This window comes from Mesoplodon bidens, assembly GCF_964165515.1.
Source record: "Mesoplodon bidens genome assembly, chromosome: 14".
Taxonomy (NCBI): domain Eukaryota; kingdom Metazoa; phylum Chordata; class Mammalia; order Artiodactyla; family Ziphiidae; genus Mesoplodon; species Mesoplodon bidens.
In genome coordinates, this window is record NC_138170.1 from 70,426,128 (window position 1) to 70,448,412 (window position 22,285).

Here is a 22,285-nt window from a genome sequence, read left to right on the forward strand (position 1 = left end):
ATGAATCCTGTTTCAGACGCTCCTTCTGTGATAGTTTTTTAACAGTTTTTTAAAGAAGACTTTTGACTCTCACTTGTCTATTCACCAGATTTCCTGGGTCGCACTGAAGTTCCAGTGGCAAAAATTCGAACAGAACAGGAAAGCAAAGGCCCTACAACCCGCCGACTGCTGCTGCATGAGGTCCCCACTGGGGAGGTCTGGGTCCGCTTTGACCTGCAGCTTTTTGAGCAAAAAACTGTCCTGTAGGGGCCTTAGGGATCTGCCCACTAGGCTGGGGCTGGAGAAGATAGCCGGTGCTGCCCCTGAGCTGGCGGAGCGTCACGCTGCTTCATCCATCACAAGGCCACGCGTGCTGGGGCCTCTATTTTATTGCACACTAAAATCGCTAGCAATCTATGCAAACATGACCTTCCCTATAAGTAAACCAAACCCCATAGCACAGTGCCTTGTATTAGTGTTAACATGTTCGGCTGTGTTTAGATGCCAGGATTTCCATTTTCAGGGCTATAAAAAGTAGTATGTGGAAATGAGGCATCAGACCACCAGACGTTACCACTTGGTTGAATGTGTCCACTGTGGGTGGTTTGGGTGACGCTGTAACCACTGCACACCACGTGACCTCTGCTGGGTCACAGCCACTCAGGAGGTGAAGGACTGGGAAGAAATGCTGCAGCCTCAGTGTGGGAACAGCCTGATGACGGAAATAGTGTCCACTTGTGCACTGAATAAAAACAGAAACTTGATCATTTTATTCCTGATTAGATTTTATCATTCTCTGCTGAGACAATATAGTTTGAAATCTAAGGGGGAAAGCTTGATTTACTTTAAATACTGTGAACTCTGATGCGGAAAATATTTTTCAACATTAATTTTCTGAAGTATAAATTATTTATGTAAATTCCTTGTTTTTGCATGTCATAGGACATGCATCTTTAAGCTTTATCATTGCCAATATGTACAGAAAGAGAATAAAAATATAAGTTTATGAATGTAACTTCAAAGCCTGACTGATTTACTTTCTATGTGAAAGGCTTTTAAAAGGTACTTTCAGGGGCTGCTTGTAATGAATCCAAATCTCCTTTCTGCAACGGTGAGAAACACCAAGGACAGAATGTGGCGGGGGAGTAGTCAGTCAGGAGACCCCAGAGCCTCGTCTTGACTGCCATTGACTTGCTCTGTGACTCTGGTCACTTTACCTACTGTTTCTGGGGCTTGGTTTCTTTGATGGCTAAAATGGATGAACTCTGTGGGAGCTAGAGTGTTCCCTTTTGAGTGCCTCTGTTTGCCTAGCTGAGTAGACACCTCAGGGGTAACTTAGCCATGAAGAAAATGCACAAATATTAAAGATCATCAGCAGGTCCCTCAGCCCCTCCAGCTCCAGAAGCACCTGTCTCCCTCCCCTGCCCCCATGCTGTCAGAGACACATCCACACCTGTCAGAGCTGTTTACTCAGCCTCTGGACTTTGAAATGTGAACTCTGTCTTGAACACTGATAAAAATAAGGTCTTTCTTACACACTAAATCCCTGGGTTAATGAGTACAACTGGGAAAAGATCTGCCTTTTGGAAGGAATCACACAGGCTGCAGAAGCCCTGATTTCTCAGGGAGCAGGTATCCTCTAGCAGCTATAAGGAAGGATTCACATGTACCCCCACCACAGCCCCTGTTTCTGCCTAAACATAATCACTGGACAAAGAAAAACTGGAAAACAATTCAGAATATTCAAGGAAAAAAAATCCATCATTCCAGGTATTGATCCTGGGCACTGATGGGCTAAAACACAGACCTAAAAGAAATACGCCCCAGTGTCAAAGGAAGAGACACTCAATATCGGAACCCAGACAATTAAGAATGTTGCTCAATTTAGGAAAAGTCTGGCTGCTCAGGCTCAGCTGCACTGAGCAAAGCAAACTGCTGATCTTCTACAGGGTTCTGAGACTCGAGCTGTGTTGGTTATGGAGGCAGGTGTGGGCTGATGTTCACAAGTCTGCCTCTGACCCGCTGACTTTCAAAGCATACAGCTGCCACTGATGGGTCAGGCAGGCTTAAAACCAGTCCTGGGGTTACCTGTGATCATAGCTATTGGATAATCCTTTCCTGGGACTGTGGGACTTCCTCACTGGGATGAACTGTGGCTAGTGCCATGTCTCCATGTCTAGATATGTTAGCGTTCTTGTGGGGCTTAGGACAGAGGAGCCTGCAAGAGGTGAGTCAGACAACTATGAAGTTACAGAGGACAGTTAACAGCAGTACTTCCAGCAACTCCAGTCACCCCCTTTGATGGAGGAACACGGCACTGCTCCTGAAGACATCACATGCTCTCCTGACAGAAACGGGAGCCTGATTTTCTGAAGGGCGAGGAAGGGGCTACCTTGCACTACCTACCCCTCCGGGGGAAGGACTGAGAGGCTGGAGGAGGGCCCAGCAAGCCCCTCCTGTGCTCTTCAGGATCAGGGTGCCCAGGCGGGCAAGCGGGACAGCTCCACCCTCTGAAAGGGGACCCAAATTCTGAGCAGTCTAACATCACAAAGTCCGAGTGGCTTCGAGGAGATCAAGTGCCCTGGTGAATGACCATGTGCTTTGGCACCAGAGGGACTGGACGTGGGATAGAGAACACCGCCACTTTCAAACCGTGCAGCTGACCGGGAGCGAGTTAGCAAACCTCTGAGCTTTGTGTAATGGGAGGTGATAATACTACCTTGCTGGGAAATTTTTTAATTGAATACACAGTACCTCACACAGTTCCTGATTCACAAGGAGAGCTCAATAAACATTAACTTACTGTTTGGATATTCCTCAATTTAGGCAAAGGCTGGCTGGTCAGGCTGAGTTGCACTGAGCAAGGCAAACTGATCTTCTACTTTCTATTTCTTCTGTTTTTCCACTTCTGGAGAGAAAAAATGTTGGCAGCGTTTTAACTGTTGTAGAGACACTGCAAAGTAAAGGTCAGCAAAGCTCTGTTACAAACGGCCCCTCATGGGGCACAGTTCCGGGGGCAGCCAGGTGCCACCCCAGGACCTCTGCTGTCATCACTCTTCTCTCCACGGGCTGTGACCTCCGCCTCTGCTGGCCTTCCCCAGCCACCCAGGATCTGGGTCTGTGCCGTCTGGTTCCTAAAACCTATTGACAGAAGAGCTGAGTGTAGGGTGGGGAAGAGGGGCTCACGGGACAGGGAGGAACTTCCCAGCTGATTCCAACTGACACTCATCTTCCAGGCTGCTTCCCAGACAGCCCTCCCCTCACCTTACCCTCACTCTATCTGGGGTCTGCACCTCTCAGACAGGGCTTCCCGTGTCTCTGGACTCCACACAGCACTGACTTTCTGTGGTGTGGCAGAGATGACCAGCTGTCCATGAGATGCCAGCTCTCCCTGCCATTGTGCTCTGAGCAGCAGGGACTACTCTTCCCAGCACCCCCTGCCCCCTGCAGTTAGGGGCCGCCTTGTGACTTGGTCTTGGGGGCCCACCTACACCCCCAGGGCAGACCTCCTCCATGACCTCTTCCGTTTTCAGGTTGACAGGAATGAGTTCCTGGGGCAAGCTTGGCAGCCAGGTGCTGGAGATGAGAAATGTTCCTACAGCCAGGCGCCCGAAAGACTGCATGAAAGAGGGACGGCCTGCCAACCTGCTGACCCACCGGCTGTAGGAGCAAAAAATAAACTTCCAGTGTACGTAACCCACACTCCACTTTTTGATCTCTTGGGAGCAACAGTTAGGCTGCCCTACCATAAGGGCCTGGCTGACCACAGTCACGTTCAAACCTGACTGAGGGGCTGGCTCCCCGTGCTCTCAGAATTACGCTCAGAGGTAACTTAGCACATAAGAGGCATCCGTTTCTCTTGGGACAGACAGGAGAACAACAGGATTGGGTAGGAGTTGGGTCACAAAATACCTATCTAACAAGGTTTTCAAGCTAGAGAAAAGGACAGCCCCTCACGCTTTGTGTGTGGTGGAGGGAAGGAGCCAGGCTGGTGAGTGAAAGGAGAGACGCAAAATTCTACAGTTCGCTCAGAACGGCAGGAACCCACTACCTACCAAGTGCTCGAAGCCTTCCCTGGAAGTGTCCTAACCCTCAGGCTTCAGGGTACAGGATGTGGAAGAGAGGATGGAAGGGGAACTAGACCGTGAGCTGTCAGCTGTGCCAACCGGGGTGTGAGCTCTGGGTAGGAAATCTGTGCATGGAAATTTCCTGCACGTAAAGGCCTTTCATATATATAAACTATCATTTTGCCCTAATTTTTTTTTAGTATAAATTTCATTTCAAAAGATTCCTACCTATTGTGACCAAACTATGGAGAACAAAATTTTTGGTCTGATTTGGATGTAATAAGCAGTAAATGGTAGGAAAATGGCAGCAGAGCAAAAACTCAGAAAAAAAGAGCTGAGGATATCTTAGAGGGAAGATCCCTTCTGGCCAGGTTTTCCCTCACCTTATGAAGGGCACAATCTGTCCCCCAGAAGTGGGGTCCGGGGTCCCACAATCCTTTCTGAGTGTCTTCACCCAAGGCTCTCCTGTTAAAAGGTGCCTGTCCACGCAGCGGTACTGAGCCCAGAAGAGACCCCACCACTTCTTCTGCGTGAAATAAATCCTCCCTCTGCCTCCGTCTCACTCCCTTCTTTGGCCACTACTGCCTGTTCTGCCCTTGAAGTCTGTCTGAGAGGAAGGGATTTGTCAATGGATTCTGGACTCTGCTTGCTATCGGTCGGATGTTACACAACTCTGCCATCCGAGCCCTGTTCCCCCCAGATCTCTGCTCACCAGACTCTTCTTTTCATGCTTTTTATACTCTCCTGGCCAAGCTTCGAGGAATAAAACTGCCTTTCAAAAACAGTCTGACTTAGGTCACTAGTCGTTTTCTCTTTATCAGGCAGATATTTCTCTTCCGCACAGACAAGCTTTTCAGGACTGCGAAGAAAAGTAGAAAAAATTTATCTTAACTCAGTATAAACAGAATTGTACCATTCAATAACTGTCTGAAAATTAAGTTAATGAACTCGATACTCACGTTATGAAAATGAGACTGAGAAAACATCACTTGGTGGCCGTCAATCAGTCTGCCCCACCCACACCTCTGCTGATGCCACTCTTAGGCAGTAAGTCATGTGACCTTCTCAGGCTGTGGCTGAGGCACCTGACCCAGAGCCTCAGTCCCTAGAGTTGTAATTGGGACAGAGGGGCTCCAGGCAGCCTTAGAGGGCTCAGACCAGAAAGGCAGGACGAGGGCATCCATTTTCCAGGACATGCACGAGAAAGCAGAGAAAGAGAAAGGAAGCAGGTTCACAAAGAGAAGCTACGATGAATGCCACATAGTCCCAAAGAGGAAAGGGCTGGCCTCGTGGTCCCTCAAGTGGCCTGGCTATCTTCCTGACTGCTATGGTCTGAATGTTTGTGTCCCCCCAAAATTCAGATGTTGAAACACAACCCCCAGTGTGATGTTATTAGGAGGTGAGGCGTTTGGGAGGTGATTAGGTCATGAGGGCAGAGACCTCATAAATGGGATTAGTGACCTTATAAAACAGGCCTAAGAGAGTTCCCTCACTCCCTCCACAGTGAGAACCAGAAAGCAGGTCCTTACCAGACACTGAATCTGCCGGCACCTTGATCTTGGACTTCCCTGCCTCCGCAACTGAGAGAAATATATTTCTGTCATTTATAAGCCACCCAGTCTCGTATCCTGTTATAGCAGCCTGAACAGATGGAGACACTGACTGTGGCTTCCATGACAGACTGATGCTTTCTAACAAACCCAGGCCCCCTTGCCTTTTTTTTTAACTTGAGAAGGACTCTGCTTTTTGTTCAAACTGTCTCTAACATAGCCACCTTGCTCTTAAGTCCTTTTCTTACTTTATTGAACAGCCACCTGAGGCACCTCCAGGAGTGTCCTCTCAGAATGTTTCCCAGGGCTGTCTCCTCTCCTGCCCTGGGAAGCCCAGGCCTATCTAGAGAAATCACCTCCTCCTTCATTCCTCCGTTCCTTTCTTCCTTCCTTTCTTCATTCATTCATTCATTCCTCCCACAAGCATTTACTCATCATCGACAATGTTCCAGCTAAGTGCTGGGAGCACCAAGATAAGTGAGCAGCCCCTGCCCTCAAGGGGCTTGCTGCAGAGGCAAGAGGCAAATGGGGGAGCAGAGGTACATCACCGTGTGATAATCCTCTCAAGTGCTGACTTGACCCAGATATTTCTGTGCTTTAGTATATTTCTTTTCTTTAGGGAGTGGGGATTTTTTAGAAGAAGCCAGAAAAGGTGGCAGGGCTCAGAGGGCACCTTATGTGCTATGTTGAGTCTGGACATTATTGGAAGGGTTATGGGAAGCTACTGAAGGGTTTTCTGTTGGGGAGGGTTGATCACTTCAAAAAGATGCAGAGGTAGAGAGTCCATCAGAAGAGACAGACCCAAGGGCAGAATGCCAGTTAAGGAGCTATGACCATCTACAAAGGCTGAGGAGCCAGAGAAGGGAGATGAGGAAATAAAGCAATATAAAGTCTTTGTCTTGCTAGGGGAAGGGGAGTTATATAATTATTGACATTTAAATAAAAATATTTGTTAAAACTGATAAAGAAACCATGAAACCAGAAATAGAACATAAAACTTCCAAATCACAAGAAAACAAAGTAGTGTTGTTCATTCCAGCAGAACTCAGGATGGGGGATAAAAAGGAAACACCAAGAAAACACAACAGGACTTTTTCTTTTTGTTCTTTTTCTCTTTCTTTCTCTTTTTTTTTTTGTAGAATTTATAAGTCTGCACAGACTGACACTCCTACTGCAAAAACTAGAGAAAAATAAAAAGAATTCACCTCCTCCCGGCCCCACAAAATTCATATTTTAAAGTCTTTGGACAGCAGTGTAAACAAATTCCAGAGAGGAAAGAGCCCTTCCAGAATGAGCTGGCAATCTCTGGCTACTTTGTCCCCTGGGAGCTTTGGCCAACATCAGGTAGCAGGGACTGACTCCTCCATGCCCCCGGCATACCTCTGGTGGATCCTCCCAGGCCTGGTGCTGTCCTGGAAAGTGAGTAGTCAACCTTGTTCTGAACACCACCCCACCCTGGGGAGGGGGGAGTCAAGCCAGGGCACTTGAAATAGGTCCCCCCAGGCCCTGAGTATAGACAGCCTTCCCCAAAACCCATCTGAAAAAGAACCAAATAAAATGCTAGAACTATAAAAATAAAACAATTGAAAATAAGAACTCAGTGGGTGGGTTTAACAACAGATTATTAGACACAACTGAAGAGATAATTAGTAAAAATACCTAGTATCAAATATGGGGCAACAAAAAGGATGGGAAATACACAAGAAAGGGTAAGAGACAGTGAGTACAAGGAGAAAATCTAAAATATGTTTAACTGGAGTACCAGAAAGAAAGTAGAGAGAGAATATGGCAGAGGTAACAATCAAAGAGAAAATGAATGAGAACTTCCCAGAACTGATTGAAGATATCACTTTACAGATACAAAAAGACCCGTGAATCCTGAGTAGGATAAATAAAAAGAAATCCACATCTAGAGACATCATGGAAAACTACTAAAATCAAAGACAACAAGAAAATCTTAAAGGCATCCAGAGAAAAAGATAATTATCTTCAAAGGAACAACAGTAGGATGGGCAACTGAAAGAGCAAAAGACAGGGGGATATAATATGTGTTGAAAGAAAATATCTGCCAACCTAACATTCTTAATCCTGTGAGAACAGCCTTTAAGAATGAAAGTAAAATCTTGAAAAGGCTACATACTGTATGATTCCAACTATATGACATTCTGTAAAAGGCAAAACTATAGACACAGCAAAAAAACCTTTACCTGCATTTGCTACGAGTTTTGCTTCCCACAGGCCTTGCAGAAGCTTTGGGCTGCTCTTTTGGAACCACTCTGTGGAGACTGAAAGTCAGCTGGGGCAATCTGGCATACTGCCTGGCCTTCTCTAGTTCTTTAAATTCTTTTAAGGTACATCGTTTTCCTACAGGAAGATAAAAATCTAAATCAACACTCTTAAAGTCAACTCCAGTCACTCTTGGGGTAGGAAATCACTTGACAATTGAAGTCTCTAAAGACAAAGCCCCATGATCACAAAGTACCCGTCTTATACTGAAAAACAGCCCTCCGCTCTTCATCCAACTCTTGCTGTCTTCTAAACAGAGGATCACAGAACGGTGGGACCATAACCTGAGAGAAAATGACTCTTTGAGGACCCAAGTACAGTTTGTATTAAGCATTTTAAATCTGTCTGAGCATTCGAGTGTGGCCTTACTCTATACCAACTCGGTTGAGAATAAGGACCCAGGAATAATGTCATACATACAGAGCAAGGGAAGCGTAAATGCCACCTGCCTCACACTAGGATATTTCGCTGAGCCTTAAGTGGCTGAATGGAGCAAGGGCCACGCAAAGAGAAGACACATACTCCTGTTCAGAGTTCTACAGTATCACTGCATCAGTCAACAAATATCTGCTAATGCCACCGCGTGCTGCATCCCAGCAAGGTCCTGTCCTTGGGGATCTCTCAGTCTAGAACAGACAAGTCATAGACAACGACCACCTTGTCATGAGAGGCATCAGCTCGGGTGCTTTAGGAGCACAAGGCAGAGCCCTAAGCCGGCTTGGGAGGAAGAGCGCCCCCTTGGGGGCTGACCACTGGTCTCTAAGGGCCCGTGAGAACCGCGGGGCAGGAGAACATCAGTGTGCTGAGGGTCAGGGACCAGCTACAGAGGTCGTGGAGGAAGGTGATTTTCTCCTCCCCCATCCTAAGTATAGGCTTTAGACAGAGGGACTATTTCCCCTTGTTTGCTTCCCCACACGCTTGACCTTGACCCAATGCTATCTGCAAGGACAACATCCACTGAATGAGGAGACAGCATAATGACTGCCCAACACAACACACTGAGTCCCCCAGAGCCAAAAGAACCTTCCTATCGTCACAACCATGATCTGCCTTGGTTTTCGGGAGAAGCAAAATAAACCACTTTTCTCTTCAGAGCCACACACATTTTTTCAATGAATAGTTATTATCAGATGGTCACTTTTGCTACACAGGAGTAAAAAACCTGAAACCTACATCTCAAAAATTTAACGCCTATATTGTCGGTTTAAAATGTGAAGACTCGTTACAAGTTCAACTACTGGCTCCCTGGGTGGCCTTTCTTGCATCCCTCCTTTCACCTCCCCCAGAAAGGAGCTCTCCCTGCGCTGGTTCTGTGACACTCTCGTCACACTCACTGTCCACTTATCTTCCCCTACCTCCTGGGCTTCCAGTTTGCTGAATGTGAGGGGATGGATGAATGAATGAATGGACGAATTATCACACACATGCAAGTGCCTTTTTCACGATGTCAATTCCCAAGTAGTCAAAATTACTTTGAGTTCCTAATCTAAAACTCAGAGGAAATGCTTTTGTGAATTTTTTTTAAATGAATGCAGAATAACTGAGACTTCTAAAATGACCAGGTTTTCCCCAACCCCAGAGCTTCTAAGAATAAATAGGTAAACATAAGAAACTTACTTACCTTTCCATAATTTGAGTCCTTTTTTGTCATATAAAAAGGATTGTATACTTCAGGATCATAGAAGTCTCCAAATATAATTTCCTTAAAAAAAAAATACACTTAAGAGCAAAGCATTGCATTTAAACGTGTTTTTGCAAGATTCAAAAAAGCCAAATACTTTATTCCATTTCTTATATAAAATCATAGATTCAAAGGGTTGGAAGAAACCTCAGAAGTAATTGAGATTGCAGTGAGAGTCTACCACCTTCTGGGAGAAGTAATCATCCAGCTTTAGTCTCAAGTCGTCCACTAGCCGTGTTTGAGAACCTTCTGCTCCATTAGGCAGGTACTCTCTTGGTCATTCTAACCACCAGAAAGCTTGTCCTTAAAACAGAGCTGAAGTCTGCCTTGTCACTGCCAGTTCTCCCCGTGAAGCAACACAAAACACAACTACTCTTCATCCACATGTCAGCCTTTTACAATATGTACTTAAAGGTTTCACTTCCCCTTGTATCATCTCTGCCTTGGGCTAAATATGCTGTATTTCTTTCCACTTTTCCTCCTGTGAAGTGTTGTCCAGCTCCACCCTCTTCTAAAGGTTCTGTAACTGGTGACTATCCCCAGGTGGACAGGTTGGGCCTGATGCTTCCCACTCGAAGCACCGCCTCTCAATACAGCCTAAGAGCTCAGATGGTTTCTTGGAAGCCAGCTCACATGGCTGACTCACATGGAATTTACTGTCATTTTAAATCACTTGGACTTCAACACATGGCTTTTCTAAGGCATGGCTTCCCCATCCTACACTTGTGTGACCACACTTCTGGGCATACTTGTAAGACGTTGCACTTTGGTTTCAAAGTGACCTGGATTCAACCTTGAGCTCTGTCTCTTAGGGCATTTAGGGAAGTAGTTAACATACACATCCAGAAATTTTGCTCAGTAAATATACCTAAATGCTCTAACATTCCAGTCAAACTACTCTAGATCTCTGCTAAATACCTGGAAATTTAGGTGGGCCTTAATGTCAAAAGAGGGTCCTGATCTCAAAGTTAAAATAGAAAAATCTTCCATAGAAGAAGCCAAAATTTTGTTCTTGTTTTGTAAAACCAAACTGAATAACAGAGGGTATAAACTGGTGATCCCTTCACCTAATGGTTGGCTAACTCAACAGCCATGGAAACCGCTTCTCCTTTGCCCACAACCTATTAGAGAGATTGGAAAGGCACACACTCTTTCCTGGCTCTGCTTTTAGCTAGGACTTGGGGTGTGACCCAGTTATGGCCAATGAGACCTGAGGGGAAATCTGCTAGGAGCTTCTGGGGACTCTTTTTGCTTCCTGATCAAAGGATGAGATGAGGTGTAAGAAAAGGACCCTCTGGCATCATTTCTCACCCTTTCTTCCTGCCTTGAACACAGACCTAATACCTGGAGCTGTAAGCAACCAAATGTGCTTTCAAATGTGAGGGTGATGGGCATAAACTGAAAATATTCAGGATAGCAGAATAGAACAACAGGAAAAAACCTGGATAATTCATGAATGACATTGTTATGCCACCAGAACCCACCATGAGACCACCTATCCCTCTATTTCTTAATAACCAATAAATGTTCTATGGTTTAAGCCACTGTTATTCTATTAACATTTACCTAAAATCATTCCTGATAAATCTAGTTCCAAATCAACACTTCTATTCCCTCTACCTGGAATTTCAGGTTTAAAAATGCAGTAGGTTGTATTATAGTTCCATGATTTCATCTTAGATACAAAAATAAATTTGAGACTCTTTGTATAAATAAAAATGCTGACCCAACTTTTCAAATAATGCTTCATTAAAAAAAAACTCTCATGGGATTTCCCTGGTGGTCCAGTGGTGAAGACTCTGCACTTCCACTGCAGGGGGCACGGGTTCCATCCCTAGCTGGGAAACTAAGATCCCACATACTACATGTCTTGTGGCATGGCCAAAATAAATAAATAAAATAAATAAAAATAAAAACCCCAGTGTTCCAGTGATTCTAAAGCTGCCAAAAAAAAAAATTCTCATACCGTTTTATTTGTGTGCTTTAAAAAATATTCAGAATTCTCTTGTTTTGTTTTTTCCAACCCTTTATATGAAATTACTTTTTCCAGAATTCTCTGCTGAAGAGGCTTTGCAACATTTTCAGTCCATTTTTAATGTAACAACTCTTTTCTTCTTCCCTTAAAAACATCCAGATGCTGAAAATACATATCCAATCTCTAAGGAAGTGATACAAACAAGGAAAACAAATTATTAAGAAGTTTTCCATTTATTTTCATTTGAATAAGTGGGGGGGGGGACACTTGTTCCCACTCCGAAGCTCTCAGCACATTCAGTCTGCAAAGTCATAGAATAAGATATGTGAAGAACAGTATAAATTTCAGAAAGAGAACCTGAGAGCACAGAGCAGAAAGAACCCATGAACAACAACAAAAAAAGAACCCATGAACAGTTCTACACCACAACTGTGCCTCCAGATTAAACCACATCCAAACCACTCCTAACTCAGAAAACTCCTGCTTCTTTTTAAGAATTCAAAGCATTCCCTGGTCACCATTCCATGTCTCCAGCCTTCATCATCAGTAAAGACTGTGATAAAAGTGGTAGAAGAAAAAGAGCACTAGACTTGCGTCAGCACCTCTCTCTGACTCTTTTATAAAGGAGGGTAAACCCACCTACCTCTTTTGATGCTCAAATCAGAATATATGTAAACTTCCTTTATAAATTATAAGTCACAGTACAAATGTTAACGTATTATACACCAAATTCCAATCCCTCTCATTGAGATGAAAACCTCCTTAAATTTATTAATTCCATAGTGACGATCAGTACTGATTGGTCATTATCCTTAAATACTAATTCATCTCTCATGGCTTTACATATTCCCACTGTGATGTGGGAACATATAGAGAGAGGTAAATTTTAGGAAGAATTTCTACTCAGTACCAGGACAAAGACGGGGAGCAGTTAGAACAATCTCTCAGGTCCCTTAAGGATAGATCTGGGACTCCCAACCTCTTAGTGATTCTGCAAGGAGATGGCACAATCTCAGATCTATGTAGTATGAATGGGTGATTCAGAGGAGGTTCATTCTCCCAGAAAAATGAATCTCTCTGACATGGTAACATCCTCTTGGCCACACTGCTCTGTATCACTCTTGCTTACCTAGAACACACTTGGAATCCACTCTCTGTAGCCAACTCTTACCTTCGCAACATAATTTTCTCTAAATAATATCATGTACACAGCTTCATCAATGTCTTCTCTAGCCAATGCCTAAAATTACAGAATTAAATATTAGCATTTAGATCCTGAAGAAACAAACCAGTGACAAAATACAGTGTATTTTACCAATAGTTTGAGTGTAAATCTAACATCTGTACCTCAAAACATATTTTGTAACTTTTTATTACGGAAATTTTCAAACACAATTCTCCATGAACCCATCACCCAGGTTCAACAATGATCAACTCAGAGTCGATCTTATTTCATCCAAATGCCTACTCACTCCCCTGCCCCCCACCCAGATTATTTTGAATCAAATCCCTTACATCACACCATTATTTTTAAAGTACCAAGAAAGCTTACTAATTAAAGGGATCCTCTATAAAATGAAGCCTCTTTATAGGCAGTCTGTAGGTGTGTTTTAAAAGCCCTTGAAGTTTCCTGACTTCTGCTAGGTCTCTTTATAAGTTAAAACCTATTTATAAGTCAAAACTACAAACGTTTGATTTAGTTCAACGGGTCCAGAGCCAATTAGCTGGGAACTCCTGGCTGAGGACCAAGATGGTCTTACATCTAGGGACTTGCTGTTTCCATTATGAGCTTGGGTAAAGCTGATGCACTTAAATCCTTACTTTAGGGCTTTTCATTTCGATCACTATGAACTGATCTTCCAGCTTTTACTTTCATAGAACTAAGTAGGGACAAGTGGAAAGGCAATAAAAATTCAGCATCTGGAAGAGAAATTCTGTTACCTAAAAGAATTATCTAGTGTAAAGTGATACAGGTTCTTAAAACTATGTTATTCAATCTCTGGCTCATCTTTCAGTTCTGCCACAACGAGTGCATCAAAATAAACTAAACCTCAAACTCAAATACCAAATCTGTGAATAAGAGAAATCTCAAAACAGAGAGTTGTATTTTTACTGGTATATTTAACAGCTTCACATGAAATCTAAAATGATATTCAGACAGCTAACTAGGGTCTTCTCCAAAATACAACCCTCTTGATAATATAAACAGACTCTTGCTTTAAAATAAAGCCTTCTTACACTTAAGATGGAAATTGAAAAATCATGTAAAACAATTAAATGTTTTCCCCTAATACAACACAAATTTAGAATAAATCTATTTACCTGAAGTAGAAACATACACTGACAATCATCTTGAGAAATCACATTTTTTTAGTCATCCTATTAACATTATATGCAAATGTTATACACACTATTGGTTGTATATCAGATTTTTGAACCACCTTTTCTTCGTTTAAGGAAATAGTTTTTTTTTTTTTTTTTTTTTTGAGGTATGCGGGCCTCTCACTGTTGTGGCCTCTCCCGTTGCGGAGCACAGGCTCCGGACGCGCAGGCTCAGCGGCCATGGCTCACGGGCCCAGCTGCTCCGCGGCATGTGGGATCTTCCCGGACCGGGGCACGAACCCGTGTCCCCTGCATCGGCAGGCGGACTCTCAACCACTGCGCCACCAGGGAAGCCCAGGAAATAGTTTTTGATAGCTCCTTCTTGGTGATTTTGTCAGAAAATATAAGGAAGATGTTAATGATTTCAGCAGCACTTTTGAAATCCATCTTTCTTTGTGTGCGCGCACACACACACACACGCGCACACACACACATTCTCTCACCACTCTTACTGCCACCACAGTAAAAGGGGTAAAATAGAAGAAAGATCCAAGAGCTTCTCTCTATAAAATAATTAAACTTTATGAGAAAATCATTGCTTTACCAGACCCTGGAGTATCAAGAATTAACTGGCAAGCCCAGACCTGGCTTCCCCCACCTCTCCTGCAGGGCTGCTCAGGGACTGCTGTTTACCCACAGCCCGCCCTGTTGCTGTCCTGACGCTGCGGTGACCACGGGAAACACTACAACCACCCTGGGCCAAATGCGATCCCTGGCCATTCCCATTCGGCAAATTCTTTGAGAGCCATGTCCATGCCAGGTACTGTTCTAGTTCTGGGGAAAACAACTGTGATTAAGACACAACAGCTCCTAGTATCAAGGGATTTATGTCCCACCACCCAAAGGTGGCCCCCAAATGCCACATTATTTTACCTCCATCAAAGCAACTGACTCGGGTTCTGGCCACTTTAATTGTTCTGGCCCAAAATGTGTATCATAGTTGGACATTTTCGTGGCAGCCATAAATAACAGAATCCCCAAAAGGAAGAAAGAGTAAATTGAGGAGACAGGTGATTACAGTTGAAAAAGTGAGGCCTTTCGAATTCAGAAAGCAGTGTATCCTTGCTCTGCCACCTAGTAGACTCGGTAAGTAACACAAACAAAAAATAAATCCTCAGGGTCCCTAAACCTGTTTCAAAAAGTGGGTGATTATAGGCTCCCCGACCCGTGGCCTGAAGGACCCAATCAGGCAACGCCTCAGGGTCTGCCCCGGGGCTGGGCCCCCCTGGGCCCCACCACCAAGGGGCCGCCGCAGGTGGTCGCAGGCCTGGGCTGCCCTCTGCTCCCCACCTCGGGCTCTGCGCTCGGGGAGCTCCGGGGCCGGTGGCACGGCGACTCACTGTTCTGGGAGGGGAAGGGGAGCTCCTCTAAAAACAAATTAGAGCACTATGCTTAGACCCCAGCCCCTTCCCACAAGCCCCCTACACCTCTCTCCACAGGGGGCGCAGAGAGGAAGGAGCCGGCCCCCCCACCCCACCCCCACCACCACCCCGGCCCCGCCGCACGACACGCCTTCACCCACCAGGCCTTCAACCGTCCGACACCACCCCAGGTTTTAGTTAAAAATATACATATATATAAATTTAGGTCATGTAAATTAATCCTAAAGAGAACTTACCATTTATCTGTATGATCCAGGGCTACAAGTAGAAGCGAGGATTGATTTTTAGTGCCCCTTTTGCCTAAGGAAAACAAAAGTCTCTCCTATGCTCCAGGTCCTACTAAGTCTTCTGTGACTAGGAGTTAAACTCAACAGGAGCCAGAGGGGTAATCAAAAAGAATTTTTGTAACTTTGCAGACTCAGAATCAGCACGTGGGTAATCAAAATGAATTTTTAAATTTTCTAAAGACTGTTGGAGAAACCTGGGGAGAATATGTGGGTGCGGATTTTAAGGGTGCCTGACAATTTAGGGAAAGAGCAAGTGAATTGAGATGTGTGCTAAGTAAGGTAGCTATTAGTATTTTTATTGTATCTTTCAGGCAACATTTCTTAACTCCTGGGGGGAAACACATTTGCGGTAACTGTCAATATACAGTATTGTCATTTCTTAATTATCATACAGACACTGGACTCAAAGATGAAGTTTACTGCAGATGCTCTTCTCAGACATTGAACAATTCTTGAGCGCTTTTCTTGGTCCTCATCCTGAATGATTCCTGCTGGCAGATGGTTTCCTTTGAAGCAGCCTTCTTTTGTGTCCTCTTTTACCAGCCAAGGCTCAGGGTGTGTGCTCCTTGGTTGCTAAAATCTTTTGAAAATGACAGAAAAGTGTAATTGATACAGGGATGAGGGGCTTACAAGAGCAGAAAGAATTCCTCTGCTTTAGCTGAGCTGATCTCCCTGAAACCTAGCCCTCCTGTTGGTGATAAGTGACTTGGAGGCAGGGTCCCCACCTAAATCTCCTGACTCAGCCTCTCCTCATTCTATCTGGATTCAGAAACAAGGAGCTTCCGGGACAGAGCTAACCCTATTATAGGTGGGGTAGGGCACTGATGTGTGATATGATTTGAGGGACCCCTGTGGTCCTGCTTTCTGATGTCAATATGCCTGGAGTGCTCATTTACACTAGGATTATTGTAATTTATAAAATACTAGGTTCCCTTCTTCCCTTCTCTTTTCAAACCTCTGAATCTCTGCCCACCTTCACTATCAGCTGATGGATGACCTTCTGACTTATGTGAGAAAACGAACTAAACAGAAGTAAACAATCTTCCTTCACAAAATTCACCAAGCTGGTTTCATCTATGTCTATGCCCTCTGCCTTCCTTCCTCTTATAATGATGGATTGTCCTGACCTCAAGTCCTGGATCCTACCTCTCCACAGGTAAAGGAGATGGGACGGTGGAGGAATGGATGAGGGAGAGTATTGTAAGTAGAGAAGTCAGAGAAGACTTCTCTGGAGAGATGATGTTTGTGCCGAAGTCTGAGTGACCTGAGAAAATGAGACATGGAGAGATCTGAGGGAGGAGTGCTCCAGGCAGATGGACTGGCGGAGGCAAAAGCCTGAGATGGGAGTGAGGTTGGCACGCTCACACAACAAGAAAAGGAACATAGTGAGCGTGGAAAGAATGGCAGGTGATACGGGTGGGGAGGAGGCAGGTGCCCAATCGTATAGGAGGTTAGAGGCCATGATAAGGAGTTAGAATAAAATTCAAAGTGTGAGGGGAAGCCATTAGAAGGTTTTGAGTAGGGGAGAATTCTGATCTAATTAACATTTTTAAAAGAATATGGTGCTGCATGGAGAAATGATTATACAGGGGTGAGAGCAGAAGCAGGAAAACAAGTTAGGAAGCTAATGCAATAGGCCAGGTAAGATCACAGAGGCTTGAACCAGTGGTAGTAGTGAAGAACTGAGAAGTGAACGAGCTAACAGAGCTCATTACCTATAAGACACGGGAAATGAGTGAAAGCAAGAAATAAAAAATGACTCCTAGACTTTTATCCTGGGGGTCCTTTCTGGATTATAGTCCTATTCACTGAACTAAGAGAAATTTGGCAGGAAGAGGGGCAGAAGTGCAAAATCAAGACTAATCCTCAGGACTTCCCTGGTGGTCCAGTGGTTAAGCCTCCGTGCTTCCACTTCAGGGGCCACGGATTCGATCCCTGGTAGGGGAACTAAGATCCCACATGCCATGTGGTGTGGCCAAAAAAAAAAAAAAAAAAAGAATAATCCTGTTTGGGGCTGGTTATATCAAGAGACCCATAACCAGTACAGTACATAAGAAGGGTGTGTAGGGTATGATTACAAAGCAACTTATTGTATTTTTTTCCTCACTGTCCATTTAAACCTGTTTGGTTGGGTAGTTCTCCAGCAACTTCCTGTTTTATTTTCCTCATTGCAATTACTAGCTCAAGTGATATTATATATTTGCCTGTTTACTGTCTGTCTCCCATCAAAATGTGAGCTCCTTAAGATCAGAGATTTATCTGTTTTGTTTACCTCTAGTCTCCAGCCTTTCAAACACTGCCTGGTTCAGAGAAGGTTATTGTTAAAATTTGAGGAAGAAAGCAAGCAAGCACATGGGAGGATACTAAAACATGACAGTAAAAGGAGTAAAACCACAAAATTAAATCTTAATACATTTACTGTGAGTTAAAAAAAAGTAGCCCCCTTATCCTTTAGGAGTGGGGAAACAGAGTCAGAAAAGAAGAATGATAGATTGACTGTAGAGTCAGACAAACGAATCATTTCCCTATTGATTTCTAACTGGGAGATGGGGAGGATAGGCTGTGACTTCTCCTTCAAATCCACTCCTAACAGAAGCTACACTCCAGAGACTCGGGACACAGGGTGTAGAGAAGAGAACTGAAGGGAAGTGGCCCCTAGACTGGGAAGCAGTAGGCTAGCCTAGACAAGTCAAATGGCACAAAGTTTAACCAGAGTCACCTTAGGATGAGAAATCTGTGCTCTGTGAACAACTACATTTCTATACATTTTACACTTGGGGACTTTTATTTTACTCTTTAAACTTTAGACTTTAATTTAGTATATGGTCCTTCTGAAAATTTTTGCCTTTCTTGGCTAAATAAAGGGGAACAAAATTTGGGGCCTGGCTTGGGTGTGGTAACTGGTAAATGTAGAGAGATGGTAGAGATGGTGAAGGGATGGAAGAAGGGCAAAACCAGGAGAGGGAGCTGGGGAAATCCTACAGTCCGCCTTCTAGAGGACACCTCTATTGTGCAGCTGCCAGGGGCAACTCTCTTCATTCCCTCTGCATCAAGGAAACCTGCCTCAGCTTCTTCTACTCACTCTCTTTTGGCAGGCCCAGAGGGTAGGGAGGGTGGCCCACTGCCTCCTGTCTTCCGGGAAGACTGCCATACAATTTCTCTGTATACATACAATTTCTCAGCAGCTCAGATTTTGGTATCAGCAATTGCTGCCTTGTGTATTACAAAATGGAACTACACCAGCTCTCACCGCATCCTGGTCCTCATCACTGTCTACCTCCTAGCTCAAGAAAGTTCAAGGAAGAAAAGTGCCCTTTAAGAGTTGGCCTCTTTGGGACTTGGATTCTATCCCTCCTGATAACATAGAGGTTCTTTTTCCAGAAAGGATTGCCCTGTGTTTCCAGAGGGAGGAACCGGAAAGGAAAAAATTCTCCCCTCAACTCAATTGTAGCATTTAATATTTTATTTAAATTTGAAGCTGATGAGTTCTATATGAATTTACAGATTTTTATGAAAAATAAACCCAAATAAATAGCATTACCTTGCTCTAGTAACATTTTCATCTGAAATTTCATTGCTGCTTTATCAAATAGCTGCGTGAGGGTTCTCTGGCACATATGACCCCCTCACAGAGATGTCCACTGTGGCTTCCCTGGGAAGGTCTAACTCTATCAAAGACAAATATGCGTCTTCCACCTCGATGCCGTAATTGGTATGCTTCCCTAATTCATGGAAGAAAATATAATATTCCTCCTTCCTCCAGGGGGAGCTCGTGAGTTTAAGCCTCTAGTTTAAGTCCCTAGGTACTCCAACAATGCAATATTCTCCTTCATATCTGAGTCACACTCTGCTATAAAAGACATTAAAGGACAAAACCTCTCCTTTTATACAATATATAAAAATTAAATAGGATTAAGATGTTTATTATCCTAAAACCTGACTCATACAAATATGTATGAGACCATGGCAGTTACAGATTGCAGAGGAACTTATTACTCTTTTGGAGCCTAACAGACAAGAGTGATGCTAAGGCATTCCATCTTTTAAGGACTTCAGCTACCAAGTGAAAAGGGCTTAATTTCAATACTTCCTATTATCCCTCAACTTCAGCTCCCATTCAAAAAAGCAGCAAAGTGTTAAACCACACCTCAAAAACACTGAGAAGTCCACAATGGCCAGCACCATCTCTAACAGTTATCTGTTTCTACTTTAAATCACTAAAAAGACCCTCATGAGGCAACCAGCTGTTCTCTCTGCTGGACATATCAGAATCAAGCACCTCTAAGAGCCCTCTGGCTTCTGCCACATTGTATTTATTCAACAAATTCTGAGTTTATTCAGAATGAGGAAAGGGAAACTACTGCAGCTTACTTTCGGGCTTTTTAGGAACAGAGAATTGTAAGCCAACCTCCTAAACATCATGTAAGCTCACTTATCTTCTGCCTTGCTGGGTTCTTTTTTTTATTATTATCAAGTTTTACTAAGATATAATTTATGCACCATAAAATTCACCCATTTTAAATGCACAAATCAATGATTTTTAGTGTATTTCCAGAGTTGTGTAACCACCACCATGATCTAATTTTAGAACATTTCTATCAGTCCAAAATCTCATGCTCACTTACAGTCACTCTCCATTCCCAACTCCAGCCCCAGGCAACCAATAATCAACTTCCTGTCTCTATAGATTTGCTTTTGCTGAACATTACACTTAAATATAAATAGAGTAAAAATTGTGATTGTATTCTTTCACTGAGTATAATAGTTTTGAAGTTCATCCGTGTTGTATAGCATGTGTAAGTACTTCTTTTCCTTTTAATTTCCAAATAATATTCCATGTATGGATGCACCACATTTTGTTTATCCATTCACCACTTTATGAACATTTGGATGGTTTCCACTTTTTGGCTATTATGAATAATGGTGCCATGTACACCCACTCATACACAAGCCTTTATGTGGCCATATATTTCCATTTCTCCTGGATAGAAACCTAGGAGTTAAATTGCTGGTCACTTGGTAATTTAATGTTTAACATTTTGAGAAACTGACGAACTGTTTTCCAAAGTTGCTGCACCATTTTACATTCCCTTCAACAATGTCTGAGGGGCATACACCCAGAGAAAACCATAATTCAAAAGGACATATGCACCCCAATGTTCACTGAAACACTATTTACAATAGCCAGTTCATGGAATCAACCTAACTGCCCACTGACAGATGAATGGATAAAGAAGATGTGGTACATATATACAATGGAATATTACTCAGCCATAAAAAGGAACGAAATTGGGTCATTTGTAAAAACGTGGATGGACCTAAAGTCTGTCATACAGAGTGAAGTCAGAAAGAGAAAAACAAATATCGAATATTAACACATATATGTGGAATCTAGAAAAATGGTACAGATGAACCAGTTTGCAAGGCAGAAATTGAGACACAGATGTACAGACCAAACGTATGGACACCAAGGGGGGAAAGTGTGTGTGTGGGGGGGATGAATTGGGAGACTGGGATTGACATATACAATAATATGTATAAAATAGATAACTAATAAGAACCTGCTGTATAAAACAATAAAATTCAAAAATTCAAAAAAAAGAAGTTAAAAAGAAAACAGTGTCTGATGGATCTCATTACTTTTAATCAGATACTTAACCAGTTATATAACTATGTAGAGAAATCTCTTACTTTTAATTCCATTAACTAGTAAATTGAGATGATTCACCATGTTACACACACAGTAGTATGTACCACTTTTCTGCTTATAACCTCTCTTCACTCTGGGTACAATATTGTAACAGCTACTACCACCAGAACTAGTCCAAAATTCCATTTTTACCGCTCCAATTCAATTATAAACCTCCTAACCTTTAACTTTAATATGAGTTGTTAACAACTTTTTTCTATGTCTATGCTTGTTATTTCTGAATGTGTCAGCTGTTTGTTCTTTAAAACCAGAAAAAGCTGAGGAAAGTTGCCACCTTTCCCAGTGGTGGGAAATGCCTGCTGTCCAGCCACAAGAGTCTGGTGTATTCCTTGGCACCGACTCCAGCAACTTAAAATGATGGCAGGGAAGGAAAACACAGTCAAGCATGTTAAATAAAAGAAGAACAAAGCTATGGAATAATAGGCTTACTTGTAAACAACTGCTTTTCCTTCTTGCTGGGATTCCAGAAGATGAGGAGTTTTTGCAGAGGGTTTCAAGTCAAAACTACTTTCGTTAAAATTCACTTTTACTTTTAACCTTTAATAAGATAAGAGGTGTGAGAGGATGTCCTGAAAACAATACTAGCTTGCATTTATACAGAAATCATTGTTATACATTGACTGCTATGTATATGGTCCAAAATATCATTACTTCAAACTGGTGTGCATTCTTGGGTGTTTCAGATTGCTGAAACTATGATAGAGACTGGTTTACTATTTACTGAGACCCTAGAATCAGCTAGGCAAAATTTAAAGTATTCCCTATATCCTACGGCTTATACTCTAAATGTAAAAAGAGCTACAAAGATTGTCATTTACAAGCATAAATGTAAAATGCTTTTCCTAAGAAAGAACCCAAACACCCCATTTCCCAGTCTCCCTTGCCATAAGGTGGCAGGCAGGTGCCTTAGATCCCTCTAGTCTTGCCCCAATCAAGAGTTGGTTGGAGGACTTCCCTGGTAGTCCAGTGGTAAAGAATCTGCCTTA

The 22,285-nt window shown here is 43.2% G+C and overlaps 3 protein-coding genes across 12 annotated transcripts in view; 1 reads left to right on the plus strand and 2 right to left on the minus strand.

Moving 5' to 3' along the window:
* ITSN2 (intersectin 2) overlaps positions 1–1,280 on the plus strand; it is a 172,642-nt gene extending 171,362 nt beyond the window's left edge. For all 7 annotated transcript variants that reach the window (XM_081254768.1, XM_081254770.1, XM_081254767.1 and 4 more), the window contains one exon: positions 89–1,280. In XM_081254768.1, the coding sequence (XP_081110894.1) occupies positions 89–246 (158 nt within the window). In that variant the 3' untranslated portion in view covers positions 247–1,280. The remainder of the gene's footprint in view (positions 1–88) is intronic.
* FAM228A (family with sequence similarity 228 member A) lies at positions 587–15,413 on the minus strand. Its single transcript, XM_081254802.1, is given in 11 exon segments — positions 587–721; positions 2,783–3,120; positions 4,759–4,782; positions 4,785–4,905; positions 7,804–7,960; positions 8,079–8,166; positions 9,504–9,584; positions 11,530–11,655; positions 11,659–11,721; positions 12,710–12,778; positions 14,794–15,413. Coding segments are annotated over 10 exon segments (993 nt in total). The 5' UTR covers positions 14,884–15,413; the 3' UTR covers positions 587–721; positions 2,783–2,946.
* A 451-nt stretch (positions 15,414–15,864) lies between these two features.
* LOC308628135 (protein FAM228B) overlaps positions 15,865–22,285 on the minus strand; it is a 59,217-nt gene continuing 52,796 nt past the window's right edge. For all 4 annotated transcript variants that reach the window (XM_081254798.1, XM_081254795.1, XM_081254796.1 and 1 more), the window contains 2 exons: positions 21,729–21,836; positions 15,865–16,169 (listed from right to left, as the gene is read on the minus strand). In XM_081254798.1, coding sequence (XP_081110924.1) covers positions 16,163–16,169; positions 21,729–21,836 — 115 coding nt within the window. In that variant the 3' untranslated portion in view covers positions 15,865–16,162. The remainder of the gene's footprint in view (positions 16,170–21,728; positions 21,837–22,285) is intronic.